Source organism: Manis javanica, chromosome 12 (assembly GCF_040802235.1).
Source record: "Manis javanica isolate MJ-LG chromosome 12, MJ_LKY, whole genome shotgun sequence".
Taxonomy (NCBI): Eukaryota; Metazoa; Chordata; class Mammalia; order Pholidota; family Manidae; genus Manis; species Manis javanica.
Genome location: NC_133167.1, coordinates 59,975,089 through 59,997,946, shown reverse-complemented (window position 1 = coordinate 59,997,946; position 22,858 = coordinate 59,975,089). Strand labels below are relative to the sequence as shown.

General features: G+C 32.6%; 1 protein-coding gene across 4 annotated transcripts in view; it reads right to left on the bottom strand.

The window, feature by feature from the left end:
* OLA1 (Obg like ATPase 1) overlaps positions 1-22,858 on the bottom strand; it is a 226,945-nt gene that overhangs the window by 44,680 nt on the left and 159,407 nt on the right. For all 4 annotated transcript variants that reach the window (XM_037020648.2, XM_037020649.2, XM_037020647.2 and 1 more), the window contains exons 6-7: positions 15,834-15,914; positions 15,424-15,521 (exon numbers count right to left, since the gene is read on the bottom strand). In XM_037020648.2, the coding sequence (XP_036876543.1) occupies positions 15,424-15,521; positions 15,834-15,914 (179 nt within the window). The remainder of the gene's footprint in view (positions 1-15,423; positions 15,522-15,833; positions 15,915-22,858) is intronic.

Sequence of the window (22,858 nt, the reverse complement as noted above, 5' to 3'; positions counted from 1 at the left end):
TTTCTCACATCTGTGTCCAGCAATCTAAACCATGATGATAAAGGGTCATTAGGTTTTGAGTGAGGAAGGGGACGGACTAGACAATTTGCTCTGATAAGCTCCTTGTTGGGAGTTCCAGTTTAGAATGTGAAATGTCAGATATGTACAGTTTTACACTAAAAGGAAAAAAGAATTTCACTTTTCTGCACTAACAATTAAAAATGATGTAGTTTAATGTCTTATTATAGTCTACTTAGATTCACATTTTATTTGGGGCATTTATAGATTACAAGTATTTAAAAGAAATAATTTTTGGTTTGTAAAATGGACGTCTATGCTCTATTAGCCACAAAGAATTCAGGTACAATTACTAAGATAACTGCTGTTTGGAGCACAGCAAAGCAATTTCCTGCAGTGGGACTTACAGTTCAATTTACCAGTTGGGCAAATATTTTTTGCTCTGTAGTGGCCTAGAGTTAAAAGCTATAGGTAACATTCGAGCAGTGTTATACCTGGAGAAAAGTTCCTTCAATCCAGATGGATGGTTTAGATTTCAATGTAAAGAGTATCCAGAAAATATTCCCCAAGATTTATGTTACATAATTGAAAAACTAATACAGTAAAATACAATTGTCACAGAAATACTATCTGACCTCTTGTCTTCCCCAAGACAGGGACCATAATTTAGAACTCAACACTGTATTTTATTTTCATATTTGTGTTGGATCCTAAATCATTCTGATAATCACACTTTCCTAGTAATCAGCTGATAGAATATGTTAAATTCTTGATTAGATTATAGAATAGGAATACTAATTACATTACTTCAAACCTCAGGACAATTGTGTCAGGTTATAGAAATATAAAAAAGAAAATGTTTTTGGGGGGTATCTTTCAGTTATTATGTAGCACATTATATAGACAGGATGAGAAGGAGAAGTGTTTTAGCTTACTGAAAGAAAGAGAGGCATAAAAAATGCTTGCTAAGTTACATTCATTATTTACCTCTTTATTTAGGTATGCTTATTTTAGAAAAATATTATATCATCTACTCATCTTCCTCAAAAGGAAATTTTATGAGATAATTGTGACTGGAATGCATAAAACACTATCCTGCCTCAAAGAGCTATATTAAAATTATAAAAGTATCTGAATAAAAGCATACAATATTTTTAAATGAAACATCAAGTAGTGATTTGTTTTTTTTTGGAAATAGTTTTTAAAATAATATTCATTTGGGCCATTTATTTGAAGGTTTTCCAATGCTGCTGGAGAAGAAAAAATACTTAATTTTGGAAGTTGCTAGGACTAAGCAATATTTTCCAACAGATTAAAGATAAACTAAGCATTTAAAAACTCCTGTTCTTCCTTTCAAATACATCAATTATCTAAAATACTTTTATAAAAGACCATAAGATGGAAGATAAGTCAATATTACCAATGTAGAGTCATTTCTTAAAATAAAAATTATTGTAAAAGATAACACTTGGGTAACTAACATTAACAACCTAATGCAATAAGAGAACACAAATCCACAATAATTATTCATACACCATGCCACTGTAAAACTAAATCATTTCTTAAGACCTGAATGTGTCAAGAACTTTGACAATTATGACTGGAGCCAGGAAACTGTAGCAGTGCAGAATTTCTTATGAATTTCTCCAGTTACTTTTTATAAATGCTGTCTTGGATGACAGCTTAATGTGTACCACATGCAATATTTATTCTTCTTCAGTGTCAGACTGTCTAGCCATCCAAGAGAATACAAAGAATGTCACTTATTAGGATAAAAGCACAAGGAAGGTAATCAAGGACATATGTAACATCAGCCAATCATGCCCTATTTCAACATCCTATTCCATTCATAACAGTTCAACAATTATTTGCTTACTGATAACTTGCTTTCAGACTGTTTGTGTTCACCATAATGGTGGTTTGCATTTATTTTGCTCTTTAGAATTGGACACTTGCTGTGCCATATGTGTTTGTCAAAACTTTTTATCTTCTGTCAGAAATGGCTTAGCATATCAAATAATTTCTTTTTGTCAGTAACTAAATACAACAATGAGTAACCTTTGATGTCAATAGGGCACTGAAATAACTGTAAAACAACAAATGCATAACTGTTAAATATTTCATAGGAAAATAAATTCTACAAATCATATATAGTAAGAAAGTAGTTATTATTAGCTAAGCCACACTCATGTACCTTCCCCTACGTATGGCTAAGAATGCATAATAGGCATTGCCTTTTCTTTTGTTTCAGTTTTCCGAGATTATGAAGCTGGTAGAATTTCCCAATCTAATCTGGTGGTCTTTAAACTACATTCCCAAAATGTCTAAGTAATGCCAAGTCATTTTAAACCATACACTTGGCCACCCATACAAATTTCACTTAATAGAGTTAAAATAATTTTCTACTACACATCATAGTCATAAAATACATATATATGTAGAAAAATACTCATACTTACAAAACTTTAATCCGATATGACTTCAAAAATGTATTCTCATAGCATTTAAAAGCTTATAACAGTGTACTTAAAAGAGATCTACACAACTAACATGTTTACCTCTGAACATAGGAAACAAATGGTTGATATTCTCTGTATTCTCTTTTTTCTCTTCTGTCTCGTTCTACAATACAAGAAATATTCCATACATACTATTCTATACAATACCAAAATAAGACTCAGAAAAAAACCCACTTTTAAATAATAAAAACTGTATTACAGACTTTTCTTTTCTAGTCTATATCCACAAAACTCTCTTGTATACCATTGGTTTTCTTAGTTGCATAGTAGGAGTCACAGTGCAGCTGCTGACAGGACTGGGGGAAATCCATTTAGATTAAGTTGGAAAGTTATAGGGATTAGTCTTGATTAATGAAAAGAGAAACACAGCAAGATTTTCCAAGTGCTGCTGTTCCATTTAAAAGTTCTGAAAATTCACAAAACAGTAAAATATCTCTAAATATGAAGTTTGGTACATGCATTTCAAAACAAATTTCTAACTAGATCCCAAATTTTAAAACAGAACTTCCTTTTTGGTGGGGGAAGGAGAAAGGAAACGAAAATACATGAACAGAAGGGAAAATATAAGTGATCTTATCTTTGTAAATTTCAGGAGCCAGAACATTACAATATTATAAAAAACAAAAATGTGTATATTTAGGAGAAATAGAAGGCAAATTGCTACCCATTATTTCTTGAGGATTCTTAGATTCAAATAAACATTTCAAAGACTCCTTTTAACTCAATCTAACAGAGAAAGTATAAAATATTTCACTTCTTTTATTGCATGCTTTTCATGCAACAAACAGGGAAAAAATGAGTTGTCTATGTTGGTTTTATCCTAGCGAAAATTACACAGAAACCCATGCCTGCTGGAGAGGAAACATAATTGCCATGTTTTATTTAAGGAGTACTCAAGTTAGTTTAGAGAATTTATTGTGTAATTACAACTGCCAGATACTAACTAACTATAGATAATATACATGTTTTTCTCATCAAATTATGAGAATTAAATTCTAAGACAGATGGATCTATTTCTACCACAGAATAATTTAATACATGTGAAACATTTTATATAATTTCCATTATTCTATAAGAAAATTATTATTCTATTTGACAGGTGAGAAAACAGGCTAAAAGGAAACGAACCAAACTATCTTGAGTTTTTACTTTCTCTCATGAGCTTGACCTAAAGGAAGTTTAAAATGTTTAAGCGGGTTTCTTACTTCACACCACTTTAAGTAAATGGGTAGATATTGGCCTTCCATGGTTGTTTTGAGGATGAAACCAAATGAGACAACATAAGTAAGTGCCTTAAAGTACAACTTATAATAGATGCTCAACAAATGGTAGTCATTATTCTGCTTGATATTTGGATATGTACATATATACACACGAATATATAAATGTATATAATGTTCTTTCCATTATATTGCTATGCACTAATGTAGTATTTGAACAGATTATATCACTTATCTGTTTGTACTTCAGCTAGTAAAAGGGATATGGGCATGTGCACACACATGCACAATTCCCTTCTCTCAAGAAAATCTCAAAAACAAATCCAAGGTACTGAAAATACAAGGAAATAGAACAAAATCACTATGTGGTTAAAAACACACACAAAAAACCAACCAAGAAATTACAACCTTCCAAGACTGACCAAGGAAGAAACAGAAAATCTAAACAGACCAATTACCAGCAACAAAATTAAAGAGGTAATCAAAAAACTACCCAGGAGCAAAACTCCTCGGCCAGATGGATTTACTGTGGAATTTTATCAGACATACAGAGAAGACATAATACTCATTGTCCTTAAAGTTTTTCAAAAAATAGAAGAGGAGAGAATACTCCCAAACTCATTCTATGGAGCCAGCATCACCCTAATACCAAAACCAGGCAAAGACCCCACCAAAAAATAAAACTACAGACCAATATCCCTGATGAACATAGACACAAAAATACTCAACAAAATATTAGCAAACCGAATTCAAAAATACATCAAGACGATCATACACCACAACCAAGTGGGATTCATCCCAGGGATGCAAGGATGGTACAACATTCGAAAATCTATCAACATCATCCACCACATCAACAAAAAGAAGGACAAAAACCACATGATCATCTCCATAGATGCTGAAAAAGCAATCGACAAAATTCAACATCCATTCATGATAAAAGTTCCTCATGTAATTGTAGATTAAGGATACCAAAAACAACAACAACAACAACAAAAAACCCAACCATGTGGTGGAATAAAATATCTTAAAAGAGGATTGATAAATATGTATTTTCTATGTAAAAATATATAAACGATTTTAATTGTTGTCCCTACAAAGAACTATTATCAGCACATGTCTGGAAAGTAGTTTTCAGTGATTAGTCCATGAAAATAAACACATAATTTTAGACACAATTTTTATATTACCTTTAAGTTGCATTCTCTAATCAGGGTATAGTGAATTTTTCATCTCAAATTTCATAGTGTGTGAACTGTTTCACAACAACAAAACCTTATCTAAATGAAATTTATAGTGATAGGAAATGTGGCTAGTATCTGACCTAATTCTCAGGTGTCATCTGCCTTTCTAGCATCACTAACAGCCCAAAGCTGAGACACTATAGTAGAATAGCAAGGAACATTAGCTATTGAGATAAAGTTTGGTTTGAATATTGGCACCATTGACTGGCTCTGTAACTTTCTAAAGTTCCTCAATCTCTTCTCTACTGGCTTTGCTTTCTTAAAATAGTAACGGTTTATCTACTATTTAAGGACATTGGAAGTCTTAAATGTAACTGGTACAGTTAAGTGTTCAGTACCTACGGACTGATGTCAACTCCTACTAAAACAACAATGCTTTAGGTATAGGAATTATCTGCTATTTTTCTATTTTATGATATTCTCTCATTTCCCTCTTCATTTACACATCAACTCCTTCACCTGCAGCAGTGAAGAATTTTTAAAAATGTACAAAGTTTTACTAGGTATTAACATTTCAAAGCAGTTGCTTCTATACTTTACATACAGCCTTGAAAAAGAGCATTATAGATTGAATAACCAAAAAGGATTATGACTCCCTCTTCTTTTATATATATTTTTAAATTAAAATATCATTGATATACAATCTTATGATGGTATCACATACATAAAATAGTGGTTCAACCTTCACCCATATTATCAAGACTTCAACCCCTCCATTGCAGTCAATGTCTATCAACATAGTAAGATGTTATAGAGTCATTAATTGTATTCTCCGTGCTGTACTACCATTCCAGTGACCTGCCTATGTTGTGATTGTGAATTACAGTAATTTCCTTATTCCTCCCCACCCACCTTCCCCAATCCTTTCTCTTTGGAAACCACTATCCTTTCTCAGTGTCTACGAATTATTCTTAACACATTATATAGTATGCTAGAAGGAACACATTATACGAATTATTCTTAACACATTATATAGTATGCTAGAAGGAAAAAAGGCAAATATTAATTGTCATATTAATATAAAAACTGATCTGTGATTATAACTGTTTTCTGGGGTCTGTAGTACTATTTTAGACTTTGCAACTTAGTGCAATTTTTGGCTCTGGTTTCTCCGACATAATTTTTATATATGGTATAAATCTTATATATACTAAAGTGGATGCTAACATATATTGTAACAATATTATAAGTATATATAGTTAATAAAATGACAAGGCAAGGGAAAAAACAGCAGCAGCTACAGCTAAAGTTTATTATCCTAAGAAAAGCAGTTGTCATCTTGAGAATTGTTTCATTTTCTTAACTAAAACACTAATCAATTCAGTGGAGATATTTTCTGAGATAAAAAACAGTAGAATGTTAAAGTTAATTAAAGCAATATTTTCAAAGATTTCTGAAGATTCACAAATATACCTTGTATTATCACATGTAGAAGAGGCACAAACATTCAAGTCAAAGGGTCTATTGCTACTACTTGCCTGCTGCAAGAACCTGGGCATATTTTGTAATCTTTCCAATTACCCTATCTGTAAAATGGGCATGATAACATCTATGTTTCATAAGTATTCATCAAATTTTCATACAAGTTTCATCTGTTCTTCTACTAACACCTCATCAATTTCTAAGCTCAAAAGGGTGCCTGCCACGCGACAGGAACTCAATAATGAATGACGGTTTGCTATGTATATCTTTTGGTTTGATAAAAGAAAAGCTAAGTCAAATGTTCTTTAATGGCAGGGGGGCACAACAGACGAAAGAAAAATGGTATAACAATTTAAAAGATAACAATTTTAAATAGAAATTATGCATGAAAAGTACTAGTGACTTTCATGCTTGAAACATCCAGATACGCTCTTTCTTTTTTTTCCAGTTACGCTCTTTAGGAAAACACTTTTGAAACATCATCAAAAAACACACACAGTAAAACATTACCAACTGACAGATGTTATCTGATCTTTTCTTTTAAATTTCAAAATAGACTAAACCCAAAGATGTTTTCCATGGACTACACTGTTCTTATTTAAAGAATTTATAAGGAAAATGTTGTTAATCATCCAGGAATATTGATTCTCCCTTGATCTTAGTGACAGAGTACTGAAAACGCATTTCTGTATCTTTATTAATGGAAACAGAAATCTTATTTAATCTGTTTGTTAGCTTAATCTACTTCCAAGCAAAAACACAGATCTCTTAATGCAATGATGAAAATGCTTCATTTCAGTAAAAATCCAATTCAAGACCAAATTAAATATAATGTCATGAGGGCCATGTCGGGATTTGTCTGAGGATCCAGTGAAATAATGTAAATTGAGACACTGTAAAGTTTTGAGAAATGTAGGTTATCACAACTATTCTTAGTAAAGTTCAATCTATTTCTTTAAGGTCATACATTGAGTGACTTTTAAAAGAAGTGCTTTATGAGTGGTTGCATGGATAAGCAAGTTACTAGACAAGCATGAAAAAGGAAAGATGAAATTCAAAATAAACCCATATAATAATCGCAACTATTATTTTAAAGGGTGTTTAAAACATTAAGCAATTTTAACTATTTCTGGACTGTAAGAAATGAACTATAGCAAACTAGAAAATAAATTATTATTTTTTCTAATGGTCATTCTCAAGTCCCAAATTAAATTTTTTAACACACTTAGGATATGTTTTAAAATTTATTTAATGGCAATGTATTTGAAAAGAATTTGTAAGTTCCTTCAAATGGCTGTCTTCACATTTTCTTCTTTGTCAGTGCTCCGTCCCACTTGCCTCTGTATGTTCCACTCCCTGCCCCTGGACTGAGCTTCCCTTAGCTTCTCTCATGGCGCGCTCCCTTGCTTCATAAAGCCTTCCTTGGCACTGCCAACTTAAATAGCAACCCCCTCACCCTGCTTTATTTTTATTCAATGTCTTAATCATTTCCTGACATCAAATTAAGAATTTGCTTGTTGATTGTCCATTATCTCATGAAACTATAAACCCGTGGGGCAAGGGCTTTTTTCTGTTCACCATTTAGAATGGTATGTACACACAGAAGGGCTCAGTGATAATCTTCTTAGAAAAGGAAAAAGAAAACATAGTACCTACCTCCTCAAAGAACTCACAGTTTTCATAAGGAACATGAATTTGAAATTTATATTCATAATAACAGTTCTTAGAAAGTTAATTTTGCTTCTTTACAAAGTATTAAAAAGACTGAATGGATGCTAAAGTGTAGCCACTAACTTACAGATTAGGGGTGTACTCCAAGTTCCTAAGTCAGTTATTTTGGAACATATTTTTAAGCAGAATTTTTTAACTGGTGATAAAAATGGTCACAAATACCAAAATATGTCTCACACAAACTGCATTATTTCTACTATTATGAATTAAGCTGGCTTTGAGGGTATTTCATAATCTAATATTTTTGATGGGGAAATACTTTCTATGTCTGTTTAGAATAGGAGATGGAATAGTTTGAGTAATGTAACTAGCCTCAAATATAGATATGCAATTCTACAAAGAGGTTTTACTTCTACTTTGTTCTTATTCTAGTCACAGCAATAACTGCCCACTATAAGGAAAGATGGGAATATGGTGATACCCAGAAAATACTTATTTTAAGGGGTAGTATTATATGCAGGGAATGAGAGTAGGAGAAGAGATCAAGACTATCTCCAACACAGTCCAGAAAAGTTCATAAATTGGGTACCTGCAACCTTGGGAATATTCCACAGTTAGAAAAAAAACTCCTACCATGGCAAACTTACACATGAAGGGTGAGAAGGTGCCAGAGATATTTACATGGGCATCTTTTCTTTGTTTATTTGCCATAACCCAATTCATTAAAATTATAAAATTCTGAAGGGAATCTTAGAGAGAATCTCCTTTAATTCTTTACTAACCTTCACTGCCTCACTTCAACACAGACATATTATATGTTCAGAAATAGAGAAAATAAGATAAAGGAGATCACAATGGAACTGTTTTAAAAGGCTTTTAAGGAATAAACACCTACTTTTTAAGAAAAAATTTATGCTATTACAACAGTTAAAGAATGATTTACTCTTAATGGAAGTCAAGGAGTAACAATAAAATTCCCTAAGCTGCAAATGGTGAAATCACAGGGCCAAATCTGAGAGATGAGGATGGAGGGATAATGAAGATAGTGGTAATATCACGGGAATCTTATTGCAAGTGCTACTGTACAATAGAGACGGTTCTCAGTCACTTCTTTTTTTTTTTGGAGGACAACTGTTTCAAAGCATGGAACAACAGCTGTAAATATACATACAATACATTTTGTTCCTTTATTCATATAATGTAAAGAAAAACATAAAGAATGTATCCAGAAGATACATTTAGAAGACTAAACAAGTCATTTTTCTTTTATTGTATTTGTTGTTATGTTAATTAAATTTGAGGAATGTTGTTTATACAGAACACATTTTATGTGAATATTCTGAAGAACTGTCTTCAATACATGAAAGGCTAAGTAATTTGCCTGAGGTAAAAGAACAGTTGCAGCAAATAAAATATCGCAATACCAGTACTTAAGTTCTAAAGTAGCAGTGTTCTTAATACACCAAATTTCCTAATAACATATACTACCTTATTTACAAATAGACTTCATATTCAAAGTTTTTTAGATTCATTTTCCTTACAGAAACAATGTTATTAATGGTACCCAGTATTCTGGTCTAACCTTCAAAAGGCTATTTAACTCAACGTAGATGAACCACAACATTAACTCCAAAGGCAGACCTTGTGACTAGGGAACACAGTAGAAAGTCGAGGTAAAAAGAGCAGAAAAAGTAATACTCTTCTCCTATCCTGAATATAAGCAGGAAATACTAGGCAAACAATGAAATTACACAAAACCTTACCCTTTCCTTTCCTTTTCTATAGGCTTCTCCCAGGAAAAACTGTTACTCAGATCCTATATACTGCATTAAAGTTCCTTTCTAAACCCTTCACAAGACCCTGACCTATGTCTCCCATTCCCAACAGTCCTAAGATTTCTGGGCTTTAAAATTCTTTCCTACCTCTACCAACTACTAGTAGTCAAAACTCCCATTTTATAAGTGTAACTCTCTTAACTCATTGGTTTAGAAACAAAATCTGACTCAGAGGTCCTTAATATCTGGGGCACAGATTTTGAAAAATATTAATAGTCCTTGAATTATTCAGCAATGTGCGTGGGGTAAAGAGGCAGGGAAATTCCTTAACATGGATCATTTGTAATTTGAAGAACACTGTATAGCTATGAGCCAAACCTTGCCTTTAATTTCCTAGATTATATATGTGTAGATTATAAAAAATGTGGAATGTTTTAATTTCATATGAGAAAATCCTAAAAATTAAAAAATCTGTTATCTAATAAAGATAACAACTGGCCCTCCCAAAAGTTAACACTTTCTAAGTCAGCCATCTTGCAAACAGAAATTATTGTCTTTAAGTAGTATGGGCAAAAAATGCACATACGCCAGCGGAAATTCCTAATACACATAATATGGTTGGTCAATAGCATTATGTTCATATAAAGATGTGCTTTCTTCTATAATTATATTTTTATAATATAGAATTAGAAATCTAATTTGGTTTCATTTCGATTAAGTCCTCCAGGGTACCTCTTGATCAAAATATGAAATTGCTGAAAGAGTAACCAAAAAGCATGTAAAGAAAACCAGAAATTTACAAGTATTATTACATGAACATATGTGTACAAATGCAAAAGAACATTTCAAGTAATACGATTCCTGAATAGGCAAAGGTCTTTTCCTTCTCACTTCTTTCAGCCTTGCATCTCTTGTAATAAAAATACTGTTTGCTTTAGTATATTCTTAACTCTCAAGACTCTGATCAGAGAAATTAAAAAATAATCAATTCCACAAAATCCATTCACCAGAAATTATTTGAAATCCCAGTTCATAGTGCATATGATAGTTTCAAAGGTCTATAAAAATACAAATTAAAAAGCAAATAATTGAGAATTATCTCATAGCAAAAACAAGAAACTGTAAAATGGAAAGGAATCTTAAATTTTCTTTTTAAATTGCTTTATAACTTACTTCAGTAAAATTAAGAGTATCTTACATAGGAACTTACTAACTTAATCAACACTATATATATTTCAAAAAGAGAGAATCACTCAGTTTAGACTTCTAGAATGCCCTTGACTTGCTCTAAACCCTTTTATATCTATTAAAGGAACAAATAAGCACTAGTCCTCATAAAGGAATCACCACTAAAAGGTACTTAATTTATGAAAACCATTACAAATTATAGCTTATAAAATTTAATTTAGCTAAAAAACTCCTTATATGTTATACCTACCAACATTATGTTATGATTCCAAGCAGGGAGGAAAACCCTCAGAATAAATAATGTACTCTCACAGCCTTCATTATGTTAGATATTTCAAGATGAAGCTGACACAACATCCCTCTAAAACTGTAATGAACTGCAAGTGATAAAAAAAGCAAATAATCCTAAGGAATTATTCCATGGATATTTTAGGGCTTTTACTTTGCCAGACTAGTAGATAATTAAATGAAACATTTTTAAAAATCTTATACATGTGTATTTTGCTTTATGAAAACTTTATATGAAATGAAACATTTCAAATCAACTTGAGGAGCCTCCTGAACTAAAATGACTTAAGAATAATCATTTCCATTCTATTTGTTTCAAGTAAATCAAATGTATAACAATGTAATTTTTCCAAAGCATATTTGTGTTAAATTTCTAGTTCCAATGAGTAATCTTGTCAGAAATTGATGACTTCTTATAACTTTTACAGAAAGAGTTTAGTATTTATAGATACTTTATGTTTCTATAGATACACAGACATACGAAATCGTATGTCAAAAATGAACACATTTCCCCCTTTGTACATAGTTGCTAAGAAGTAGTACCTGTAATTCCTATAAAAAGTTTAAGAAATGAATATTGTATTTATTCCACAATTCTCCCCCTAACCAGGCACACAATATATAGTATCACCAAACTATTTTAAGTTCTTCTGTACAAATTATGTGGGAACTAACAAAAATAGAAAAGTGGGTGTGGAGGGACTGACTGCATAATAAGATTAAGAACTAATAAAACCTTTTTCTATTTAAAATTCATATAGTGAACAGACACATTGCCCTTGATTATATAACAGCTAAAAAGACTTTGCAAATACCTATCTACCTATCTTGAATCAATTGCAACACTCAAGATTAACTGACTCATATAATATTAGCCAAAGGGTATCAGTGACCACAAGCCCACGAGGACATATCCAAATATGTGTGTTATACACACATATGCACACAAGAAGTCTGAATGTCCTAAATTTTAGTTGTATTTTACAGTTGAATATGAATGTCATATAATAAGCAACAAAATATAATTATTCTTTATAGTTTTAAGAAAGATGGGGGTAAGAACAGGAAAATAAAACATATTTGGAAGCTTATGTAAGCAGGTACACTAAATACATAAAATTAGTTTGCTCTACTGATTTCCTAATTGGATGGCATATACTACTAACAGAGCAGCAAAGGTGCAAAGACTGAAATTTAAACCCCTAATTAAGCAATGGTTTGACAGTTCTAATGTCCTGTACCTGCTTGACACCAGGACTCAGTAGGCAATCTCAAATGAAAATTAGTACAGTGAATATAATCTTAGTTGTAACAACTGATTATGTTTAAAAAATCACTGGCACCCACCAAAGGCAACAACTTCTGTGTCTCTGTAGTCATTCAAAGAACAGCAATTTGTAATAATAAAAAAAGGATTCTATGGACTCCCCCAGCAACATCTTGATTACTGTCATCTGATCATAACACAACTGCAACTAACCCCAGCTGCCATGTCAGCTTCTCTTCAGGGCTAGGTCTTAATCATAAATCAACGAAATGACTAATTCGACATTATTAAAACCATTCAATAGATGCTTGAAGCCATTCCAGTTTTTACATCTTTCAAAAGGTCAACACACCTACTCAATAACAACCTGATTTTGCAAAATGCTTCCTTCTTTTCTAGGATTGAAAAATAACATGTTATCACTTAAAGTGAACTTTAACTAGTGATTAAAATGTTCATTACTTCTGAAATGGTGACCCACTAAAACGTAGTTTTAGCCTTCCTCTTGTGGTCAACATCACAAACCCCTCCTCTTTCCTGACCATTTGAAAATAGTTTTCTAGATCTAAAAGACCCAGGAAAAGATTTATTACTGCTTCCTGCATCAGTCCTAATTTGCCACAGTAACATTAGATAATAACCTTAAAAAGAAAAAACTTTTTCTTCTGCTAAAGGAACTAATGCAAAAGGAGCTTAGATATAAACATTACCTAAAAATAGATGCTACACAAATTAAAAGGATTTTGTAGTTGAAATGTATTTTAACTATTTACATCTGCTTGCAGTGTTATAAACGATGAAAACCTAGTGTTCATATCCTTCATAATACAAATTTATTCTGCACTTTAATAAAAAGGCTATGTTGCATAAACAGAGGATTTAAAGCTGTAGCAGAGTGGCTGAATGAAAGGAAAATGGCAATCTTTCTGGCTCCAGTAGATGCCATTCCCTATCACACAATGTTTCGCACTCATAAATACATGACAAATACTTCCTCAATCATTTTTTACGAGCAGGGATGCACAGGGGGTAGTCAATGGCTAGCTTGAGGGAAAATAGGAACAGCAGGCGGCAGAAACTGTACAGAAAATGGCTATGTGGTAAATTCTCTTCTGGAACATCACTCAGTTACCCAGTCTTTGATCTTTCAGCTACAATTACACTAACTTCCACAAGATCTGATCCTCCCCACCCCCACCAAACACACACACAACTCCAAACCAGGTCACTACTTATACATAAAATCTAAAATTTGGTTTTGTTAAGTGGGATCATCTATACCTCTACATTTTTATAAATTAAAATTTGCTACTTAGACAAGAGTTTACCTTCAATTGGCTATAACCGTATCATCATCACAACTGGTCTCAAAATACATGGGGTGTCTGGCGACAGCTAAATCACAGACTGGCGTCTCCCAAGCAGTCTGTCTACCATTAGGGTCTGGGAAATGGTATTTACTATACAATTAGAGCCAGGGAGCTCTACCTGTAATCATCTAAATACAGGTGTGAGAAGCCCCTTTGGGCAAGGAAACTGACTCATCTCTTTTCATGTAAACTTTGATGTCTGTATTGTTTCACAGAGCCTCAGGAAACCTTACCATTCATACTACAATGATTTATTAACTGAGGTCAAGTCATAAATTTTAAAATTATTTTCCAAAGTTTATAATTTTTAACACATTAATCATCAAATCTATAAGAATTTGACAGAAGACAGAACTGATTATTTGAAGCTAATTATCTATGTAGGACATTGACAAGTCAGAACTAAATTTTCATTTTAGATTTATGCTTTCTAGAACATTACCAATAAAGAGGCCAAATTCAGCTTCCCATCAGGAACACAAAATGTCTTATGGTAACATCAACAGGGCATTTTTAGTTGCAGTAATTTCACAGAATTTATTCTAATGATTTATTGGAGTTAACCATCTGACATTAATTATTGTTTTGGCTTCCAGTCTATGAATGTTTATTTTTCAGTTTAAAGCTTCTCACTCTTTGATATCATATGGAAATGAGAATTTTTAATGGAAAATTGAAACCATGTGCATCTAAGTACTTAATGAAGTACAGGGGAAAAAACGACAATATATTTTAGGAGAATTCAGATATTTTGCTTTGGATAGTTTTGATTTGTTTGTATGACTTAGTAGTATAAAATATTGAGGGCACAGTGAGGCAAGTCAAAGTGAGTACTATGCCAAATGTGTACAGCCCATGTTAAATAAACAGGATTTTTGGAAATTATTGGTAAATGAAAGGAAACTTCATGCATTTTGGTTACATGTCAAAGATAACATCAGTATATAAATGCATAGTTTTGTACATTTTTAAGGTATCTGAAACAAATACCTGGTCTTTTCTCTCCCATGCCCTTTTTTTTCATTAAAAACATTTTTTAAAGCACTCAATCTGTATTTTAAGATTTATGCCCAGCTATAATTTCAAGTGGATATTTAAAAGTCACATATAATATCACCAGAGCTTGAAATTCCTAGTTTAAAAATTTTTTTGCTCCAGCTAAATGTACTCATTTGCACAGGAAACAAACAATAATGTCTATTAAATTTGATAAGTAAATATATAATGATTCAATATTGCCTAATTTAATTCTATTTGTTTTTTTCTTAAGTTTTCTCAGTGGAAATGAATTAGGAGACTCATCCTGGAATGTAAACACCAGGCAAAACTTCCTCATCCATTTTAAATTTTTTAATAATGAGAAAAGGATTAAAATCAAACACAGCAGTAAGTACATATGTATGTGTGTTTGTGTATGTACAGATTCAGTATGTCTGGGGATGTCTGGGGAGGAAAAACTTACCATTTGTTTTTCTTCCTAATGTAGTCTTTTTCAGAAAGATTAACCAAGTAGACCATTGGTTTTGAAGTCAGAAATAAGTTTTTATTCAACACTTCAATCTGAAGTGGGAGACAGAGAAATAATCATGTTTAAAAGTTGAATAAATATTGAGTAAGTCATTGAATAACTTAAAGCAAACTTTTTTGAAGCAGGTAACCTCTTTCATTTTCGTAATTCTTGTTTCTAAAAGATTAGTTGATATGAAATATCAGGAGTAGGGAAAAAGAAAAAAATAAGCCTGGGAATAAGCAATCATTGACAGAAATAAAGTTTTATTAGATATAAAAAGAAGTATAAAATAACAATTCTAATTTGTCTTTTAAGAAATCAAAGCAAAGGCAATAATAGATAGCATGATATTTATAACTTACCTCTTTGTCATTCCAGTCATGATAGAAGCGAACAGGTTTCTTTTGATCTATAACCCAGGATTTGACTTTGCACATTATGTCCTATATATGATTGAGAAAAAAATAAATACAAGATGAATACTAACCATTTAGAATACTAAATATTAAAAGTGTCCAAATCCTCAAAATAAAAAAAGTCAATTTTTTAGTGAAAGGGAACTAAGTCACATGTAAGTATTTTCAGTATCTCATTAAAAAGTCAAGTGCTAATGGAACTGTATGGCATTAAAATTTTAATATATACAATTTGGAATACTAGCAAATTTATTGTCTTAAAAATTTTAAGATAATTCAAATACACCAAAGACTACAAGAGTAAATATTTCAACATTACCTAGTGATGCCACTTGGAAGATTAACATGTTATTAGGAACTGGTGTGAGGGGGGGATACTAAGCGAGAACTACATTATAATTTTTTTCCTTAGAAAGAAGAAAAAAATAGACAAAATCGAGACTATTATTGATGACCTATCCTCCAAAACATTAAATCAGCTGACCACAATGCTTTTTATTCTGAATTAATTTTTTGCCAATACCTTCTCTCTTGCGTACTCCTCCAGTCCCTGCTCCAACACCTCCCCCCAACCCCAACCTGCCAAAGCCTCCATTACACAATGGCGAGAGCCCTGCCCTGGTGACCTCCAACCAGCTGCATTCACTTTCAGAACATCTCTCTCTGCTGGAAATCTAAAGGCCTTTTAGTTAGCAAGCTAGTGTGCATTCAGAAGGAGTAACTGCAGGAAGAGCCCAACGTGCTTTGTTTCTCTAGCTTTTCTTCACAGAAAGATTAATCATCTGTGAAATGGAAACGGCAAACAGCAAGTGACACAAACTGAACCCTTCAAGTCTTTCCTCATCAGTTTTGTGGTTCTGAATCTAAAAGCTGCGTGTGGCAGGGTTCTCCTTACAGGCAGGTGTTAATAAAAGGCGCTTGGGTCTGTAAGGTCAAACTTGGCTTTCCCAGAAGAAGTGCATTTGAGAGTCATCTGTATTCTTTGTTGTTGTTGTTAAATTTATGGATATGTTTTAAATACATATTTCTCAAAATTTATTGTAATACACAATTAGTAGTAATAGATTTCTTGCTTTTCATTATTTTACTTTAAATAAATCAGTTATTCTTCTATAAATATCCATTTGTATAAATTACCTCAATATTTAGTATAACTTCCTTCCAAATCTTGCTGTTACTGACAGGAAAAATAAGGAAAAAGCCCTGTGTCCTTAGATCCTGATTTGAAACCCTCCAGGAAAAAGACTTCCCACAGATTTTAACAAGAAAGGGGCAAGCTGAAAACTTTTAATGAAATCTAACATGTTCTGCTTAAGAATAATCACTTTTACTCTTCTATAACTGAATTTCACTCATAAATGTTTAAAAGTGGCTAATGTAACACCATTTCCTACAAGGAGAAGATCAAAGTGCTATATTACAAATGCATTATGATTAAAAAAGCCCTGTGCAGCCTTGCTATTAACTGTTCTTTAAACCCTAAAAGGCTTCCCATAGATCTCACTTGGCACTGCATATACAACCTTTGACAAGTAATGTAGACCATTTTTATTCATTGCCTAAAATTGTAGGCAATTATGTGCGTCACACTGGCCACCTGCAAATTCTGAATGCCTGCTCCAGTTGTCAGTGCAGAAAACTAATGTCGGAGGGGATTAATCTAGGGGGAGAGAGTCCTCTTTAATGGCTCCAGCAGGTGAAATGGCCCAGCTGGTTACTATGATGAGTGGCCAGAACAGCTTATGTAGAGACACGCAACAAGATTATACAAAAAAGGGAGAAAACAGTGGTACTGTATCTTATATTTGGTTCCATTAGCTTTTTCAATTAAAGAAAGAAAAGAGAAGAAAATAAAGTCAAACCAAAACGAAGGAAGCAAATCAAATTTAATCTTATAAAAAGTATAAAATACTTCTGTAACTATAAACATTTTTACAAAACTGAAAGACTTCAATAAATGCTGATCACTAGTGAAGGAATTTCAGTATTTCTTTCATTTTAAATTAGCCAGATCACCACTTCAGACATAGAAATCTTACCACAAAAGCTTTTTTAGGCATTATTTTTACCACCCTCACACCAATATTACAAATTACAATAATAATATTGTATGATATTACAATATTACTATATTACAAATTAGAAGCACTCAAAACTCATAATTAAAGCTCTCAAACAACAGATTCATTAAATCCACATTCAAATTCTTCTAAGAAAAATGTATAGATTATAACCAATTTTTTGAATAGTTGAAAGTAAAAATATTTTAAAATTTAAAATATTTTATTTTGTACCTAGTGTACTCTCTTAATTATCCTCACAAAAGACTTAACAGCTAAGAAGACACCTTACTGAAAGATGCACATTTCACTTAAGACAAATCAAAAATAGATTGCTTTCCGATAAGATTACCTTACGTAAATGATCATTATATGGTATAGGCAATGTGATATTTTTCTTACATAAAGTAAAAATTAACTATTAGTTCTTTATCTGAAAAGAGTTCTAATCAGATGAAAGAAAACGCCTGGACTCATTTGTACATAATACTCAAATTGAATTTTTCCTTATTCTAGTATATATAAACACATACAATAATAATTATGATGAGAACAATAAAGGTTCCAGTTAACTGAATATAGTTAACTGAAAAAAAAGTCTATTACATAATCTATTTTTAGCAAATTAGAACACAATAAGAAAATACAAAATAAAACAAAAATGCTTTAATGCTGATTCATCAGAAGTTACTTTAGGATTTCATATTTAAGTAACATCACTATCTAGAAATAAAGATGTAAGACAAGGGCTGTTTTGATAACTTTAACAAATTCCTCATTTTCAAAATAAATTCTGTATATGATGGAGATTATGCAAAAATTCTGGTCATTTGAAATTCTTGGTTGTACTGCTTTCATGAGGTGAGGGCTTAATACAGACGATACTACCTACTTAATGTTGTGAAGATCAAAAGAGATAATGCATAGAAGGTGTTTAGCATAGTTCTTGGCACAGAGTCAGTTCTCAATAAATGTTGAGTTTTGCCATTGTCATTATGATTGCTGAAAGATTAAATACCACTGAGCTACAAAATGGGAATATATTCTCTTGGGTACTCCTTTAAAGCCCATGTATATCTTCTCCAATCTGAATAGCTGTTCTTCAGTCCTTTTCCTTAAATTTCTGAATGTTACCAACAACATGGGCTTTCTTAGTGAAATTTCAATTCAGGCTTCTAGTCTTAACATTCTCTAAGAACTAGTTTTTGCTGAATAACAACATTTTAACTGCAAAGAAACTTAATCCAAATTCATCTTGAATACAGCACCTTGCTCTTTTACTTTGACTTACTGACAATCTCACATTTACTTTAGAAATGCTTTTTTAAAAAATGCATTTTATTATTGTTGTTTTTAATAATAGCTGTAATGTACTTAGACTTGGAAGACTTGTGACTAGGCTAAATTTCCATAGCTATCAAGTGGCAGAGATGAGATTCCCAATCACATCTGACTCAAAAATTCATGTTCTGTCCAATCTCTGTGGCCTATTTGTCTTTCTTCCTGCCTTTCTAATTGCTCCTTGTTTAGCCTAGGCAATCCCAGTGTTGTTATTCAAAGTTCTCATTCTCATTCCAACATTGTCAGGGAAATTCAATATCCTTACTTTTGGAGAACAAGATATGATTTAATCCATGCATCACAAAAGTATTATTTTTCTTTACATATAATAACATAAGCCAGTTATTTAGTATATTTTCAAAGACTACTTACTAGACTTCTCTATTTTGGTGTTCTTCAGTTCCCACAGGAGGAATTATTAACCTATGATCCGTGAGTGGATCCATAAAACTGTATTGAAAATTCTATGATTACATGCCTTTGTGGGATGATAGTATCTATCTTTCAAATGCTTTTAAAAGGGATTCATGAGCCAAAAATCCAAGAACCCTGGTTGTGAGTGACTCTGGCAATATGTGACTCAAATGCCCCAACAACAGCCAATTAAGTAAATGCTCAAGTCCATGGACTCTAGACCTGAGGTTCAGAGACACTGACATGAAACTTGCTTCAGCCAGACCTTGGACTCAAAATTCATTTATCCTGATTAACATCATGCTGATAAAAATTCTAGCCACTATGATGTTTATTAACACAATTCTAGTTATAATCATAACAGGTATGTTGGAGAACAGTATTAACTGAATATATCATTACTGAAAAGAATGAACTGCTTGAGAAAAATGTTGAGAGAAAAATATGTGATTTGCCTTACTATATATTAAAATAAGCCATAAAGCCACAGTAAAATTAGAAGAGCGTGATACTAGCACAAGAAGAGAGGTATAAATTAGAAACAACCTAAAAACTGATAAATTAGAGATTTGGTAATTAATAATGGGGCATTCATAGAACAGAATTTACCCATTTGTATCCATTTATACAGATTTTCATGGGAAATGTCCAAATACATTGCTAAGTTAAAAAAAAAAAGCAGGCTCAGAACAATGGAATAAAGTTAAGACTATGGATTTTGTTGTCAAACAGATTTGGACTCAAATCCTGGTTCTGCCACTTTCTAGCTGTAATAACTCTGGGGCAGTTATTTAACTTCTCTAAGTTTGTTTCTATAAAACTGGAAAAATAACTGTAATTCAACATGTGGTGATTCTGAGGATTAAATGAGAAATACATGTACAGTGATTGCCATAGTTTCAGGTACACAGTAAATACCTATAGATATTAAATATTATTACTTATGGCAGAATGCATGTGATTCCATTTGTGGTTCTGAAACTATATATAATACATATAAGTAAATGTACTCAAATAACAAAACAGAATAGATGCCATACAAATTGTTAGCAACAGAAATCTCTAGAAGACTGGATTCCAGAGAGACTTTCCCTTTATGCCTTCTTTTTTAAAACTATAATGCTGCTTTATTTTTATTTTTATTTTTTTTTTGAGAGGGCATCTCTCATATTTATTGATCAAATGGTTGTTAACAACAATAAAATTCAGTATAGGGGGTCAATGCTCAATGTACAATCATTAATCCATCTTAAGCCTAATTCTCGTCAGTCTCCAATCTTCTGAAGCATAACGAACAAGTTCTTACATGGTGAACGAATTCTTACATAGTGAATAAATTCTTACATGGTGAACAGTACAAGGGCATTCATCACAGAAACTTTCGGTTTTGATCACGCATTATGACCTATAAACAATCAGGTCAAATATGAATATTCGTTTGATTTTTGTACTTGATTTATATGTTGATCCCACATTTCTCCCTCTATTGTTATTATTGTTTTTATTTTTAATAAAATGCTGAAGTGGTAGGTAGATGCAAGATAAAGGCAGAAAACATAGTTTAGTGCTGTAAGAGGGCAAATGTAGATGATCAGATGATCAGGTGTGTGCCTATTGACTAAGTATTAATCCAGGCTAGACAAGGGCAGCAAGACATCCACGGATGCAGAAGATTTCTCTCAAAGCAGGGGGGGTGAGGTTCTGAGCCTCACCTCTGTTGATCCCCAAATTCTCACCTGATGGCCCCCCTGCGACTGTGCCTGTCTTAGGTTGTTCCTCCCTTGAGGAATCTTACCCGTCTCTGGCTAACCAGTCATCTTCCAGGGCCATACAGGGAAATGTAAAGTTGGTAAGTGAGAGAGAAGCCATATTGTTTGAAAAGGTTAGCTTTTTACTACTTTGCAGATTTATGCCCTGTGGCTTCTATGCCCAGCACTTGTCTCGAGGTATCTTTACCACCTGGAGGAATTATGATACTCGGTAAATTCGATATGAGGCACGAATTCTATTTAAGGGTTGTAATTAGGAAGAAAGAAGAAAAGCTATAGATGTAATGCTGCTTTATTTTTAATTAATAAAGATTATCTTTATAATAGGAAAAGAGAAGTATATTCACAGGGTGAGGGGTAAGGGAAGATGTCATCTATTCTCTGCCCACCATATGTAATCCTAAAATTTGATGGCTAAACGGATAGACTTAGCAATTTATCAGGTGAGTCACTCTTACTCTGTAATAACTATAGCTTCCAAGTCTGAAACTTCCCTCTAGCCAAACCCACTATCCTAGTACCTGATGCTGACACCCAGATGAACTAACTTACGCCAGGTAGGTGGCTTTCATACACAAAATCAATGATGCCCTCAGAGCAAATGAAAGGGGGCAAGGCCTCCAGCTCAAAATAGTCTGGCGAGAAGTCCACAAATACAGCCTCTACCTGTTCCAAACCCAGAACATCCCCTTTACGTATCTCAAATTGAGAAAGGCCAATCTAGGCTTTCTCTCATGAAAAAGACCTTCATTATATATTCTAACTTGATATTTATGATCTGCCACAATCAGAATATTAAGCATTTGTTACTCTACAAGATGAATGCTGCTATTTATAGAGACCAGAGTACTGATTCCTGACTACCATCTTTCTACATACCTCAGTGACTAAAACTCCCAGAAAATTGTTGCCCTGCATGGCTCGGGTGTGTGTGTGTGTGTGTGTCCGTGTGTGTGTGTGTGTGTCCACCAAAAGTTAAAATGATAAACCAATTCTAGCAATGACCTGGATAAAATCTATGTTGCTACTTGAGGGTTTTCAGTTATGTAATTTACTAAAGTATATAGTGAGAACTTAATGTACCAATGTTCCTAGCTGTAGTCAGCTTATAAAGTGGAAACAAGAATGGACACAAATTCATTATTGAGGTATAGTTTGCAGCAGAGGATTTGATCAATATTAAGGACAAGAAGGCAACTGTTTTATGGTTCCATTAAGTAAGTTTGAGTGGATTTCACAATTTTCAAGGAAAAACAAAGGTGGTGGAGAGCCCACACATCTGATTTTTCTTTTAAAAGATTACTAAATAAGAAGAGTCTTGAAGAAAACAAACACATAAAGAAAACACTCTTAATTATATGGCATACTTAGCAAAATGGAAAAAGAT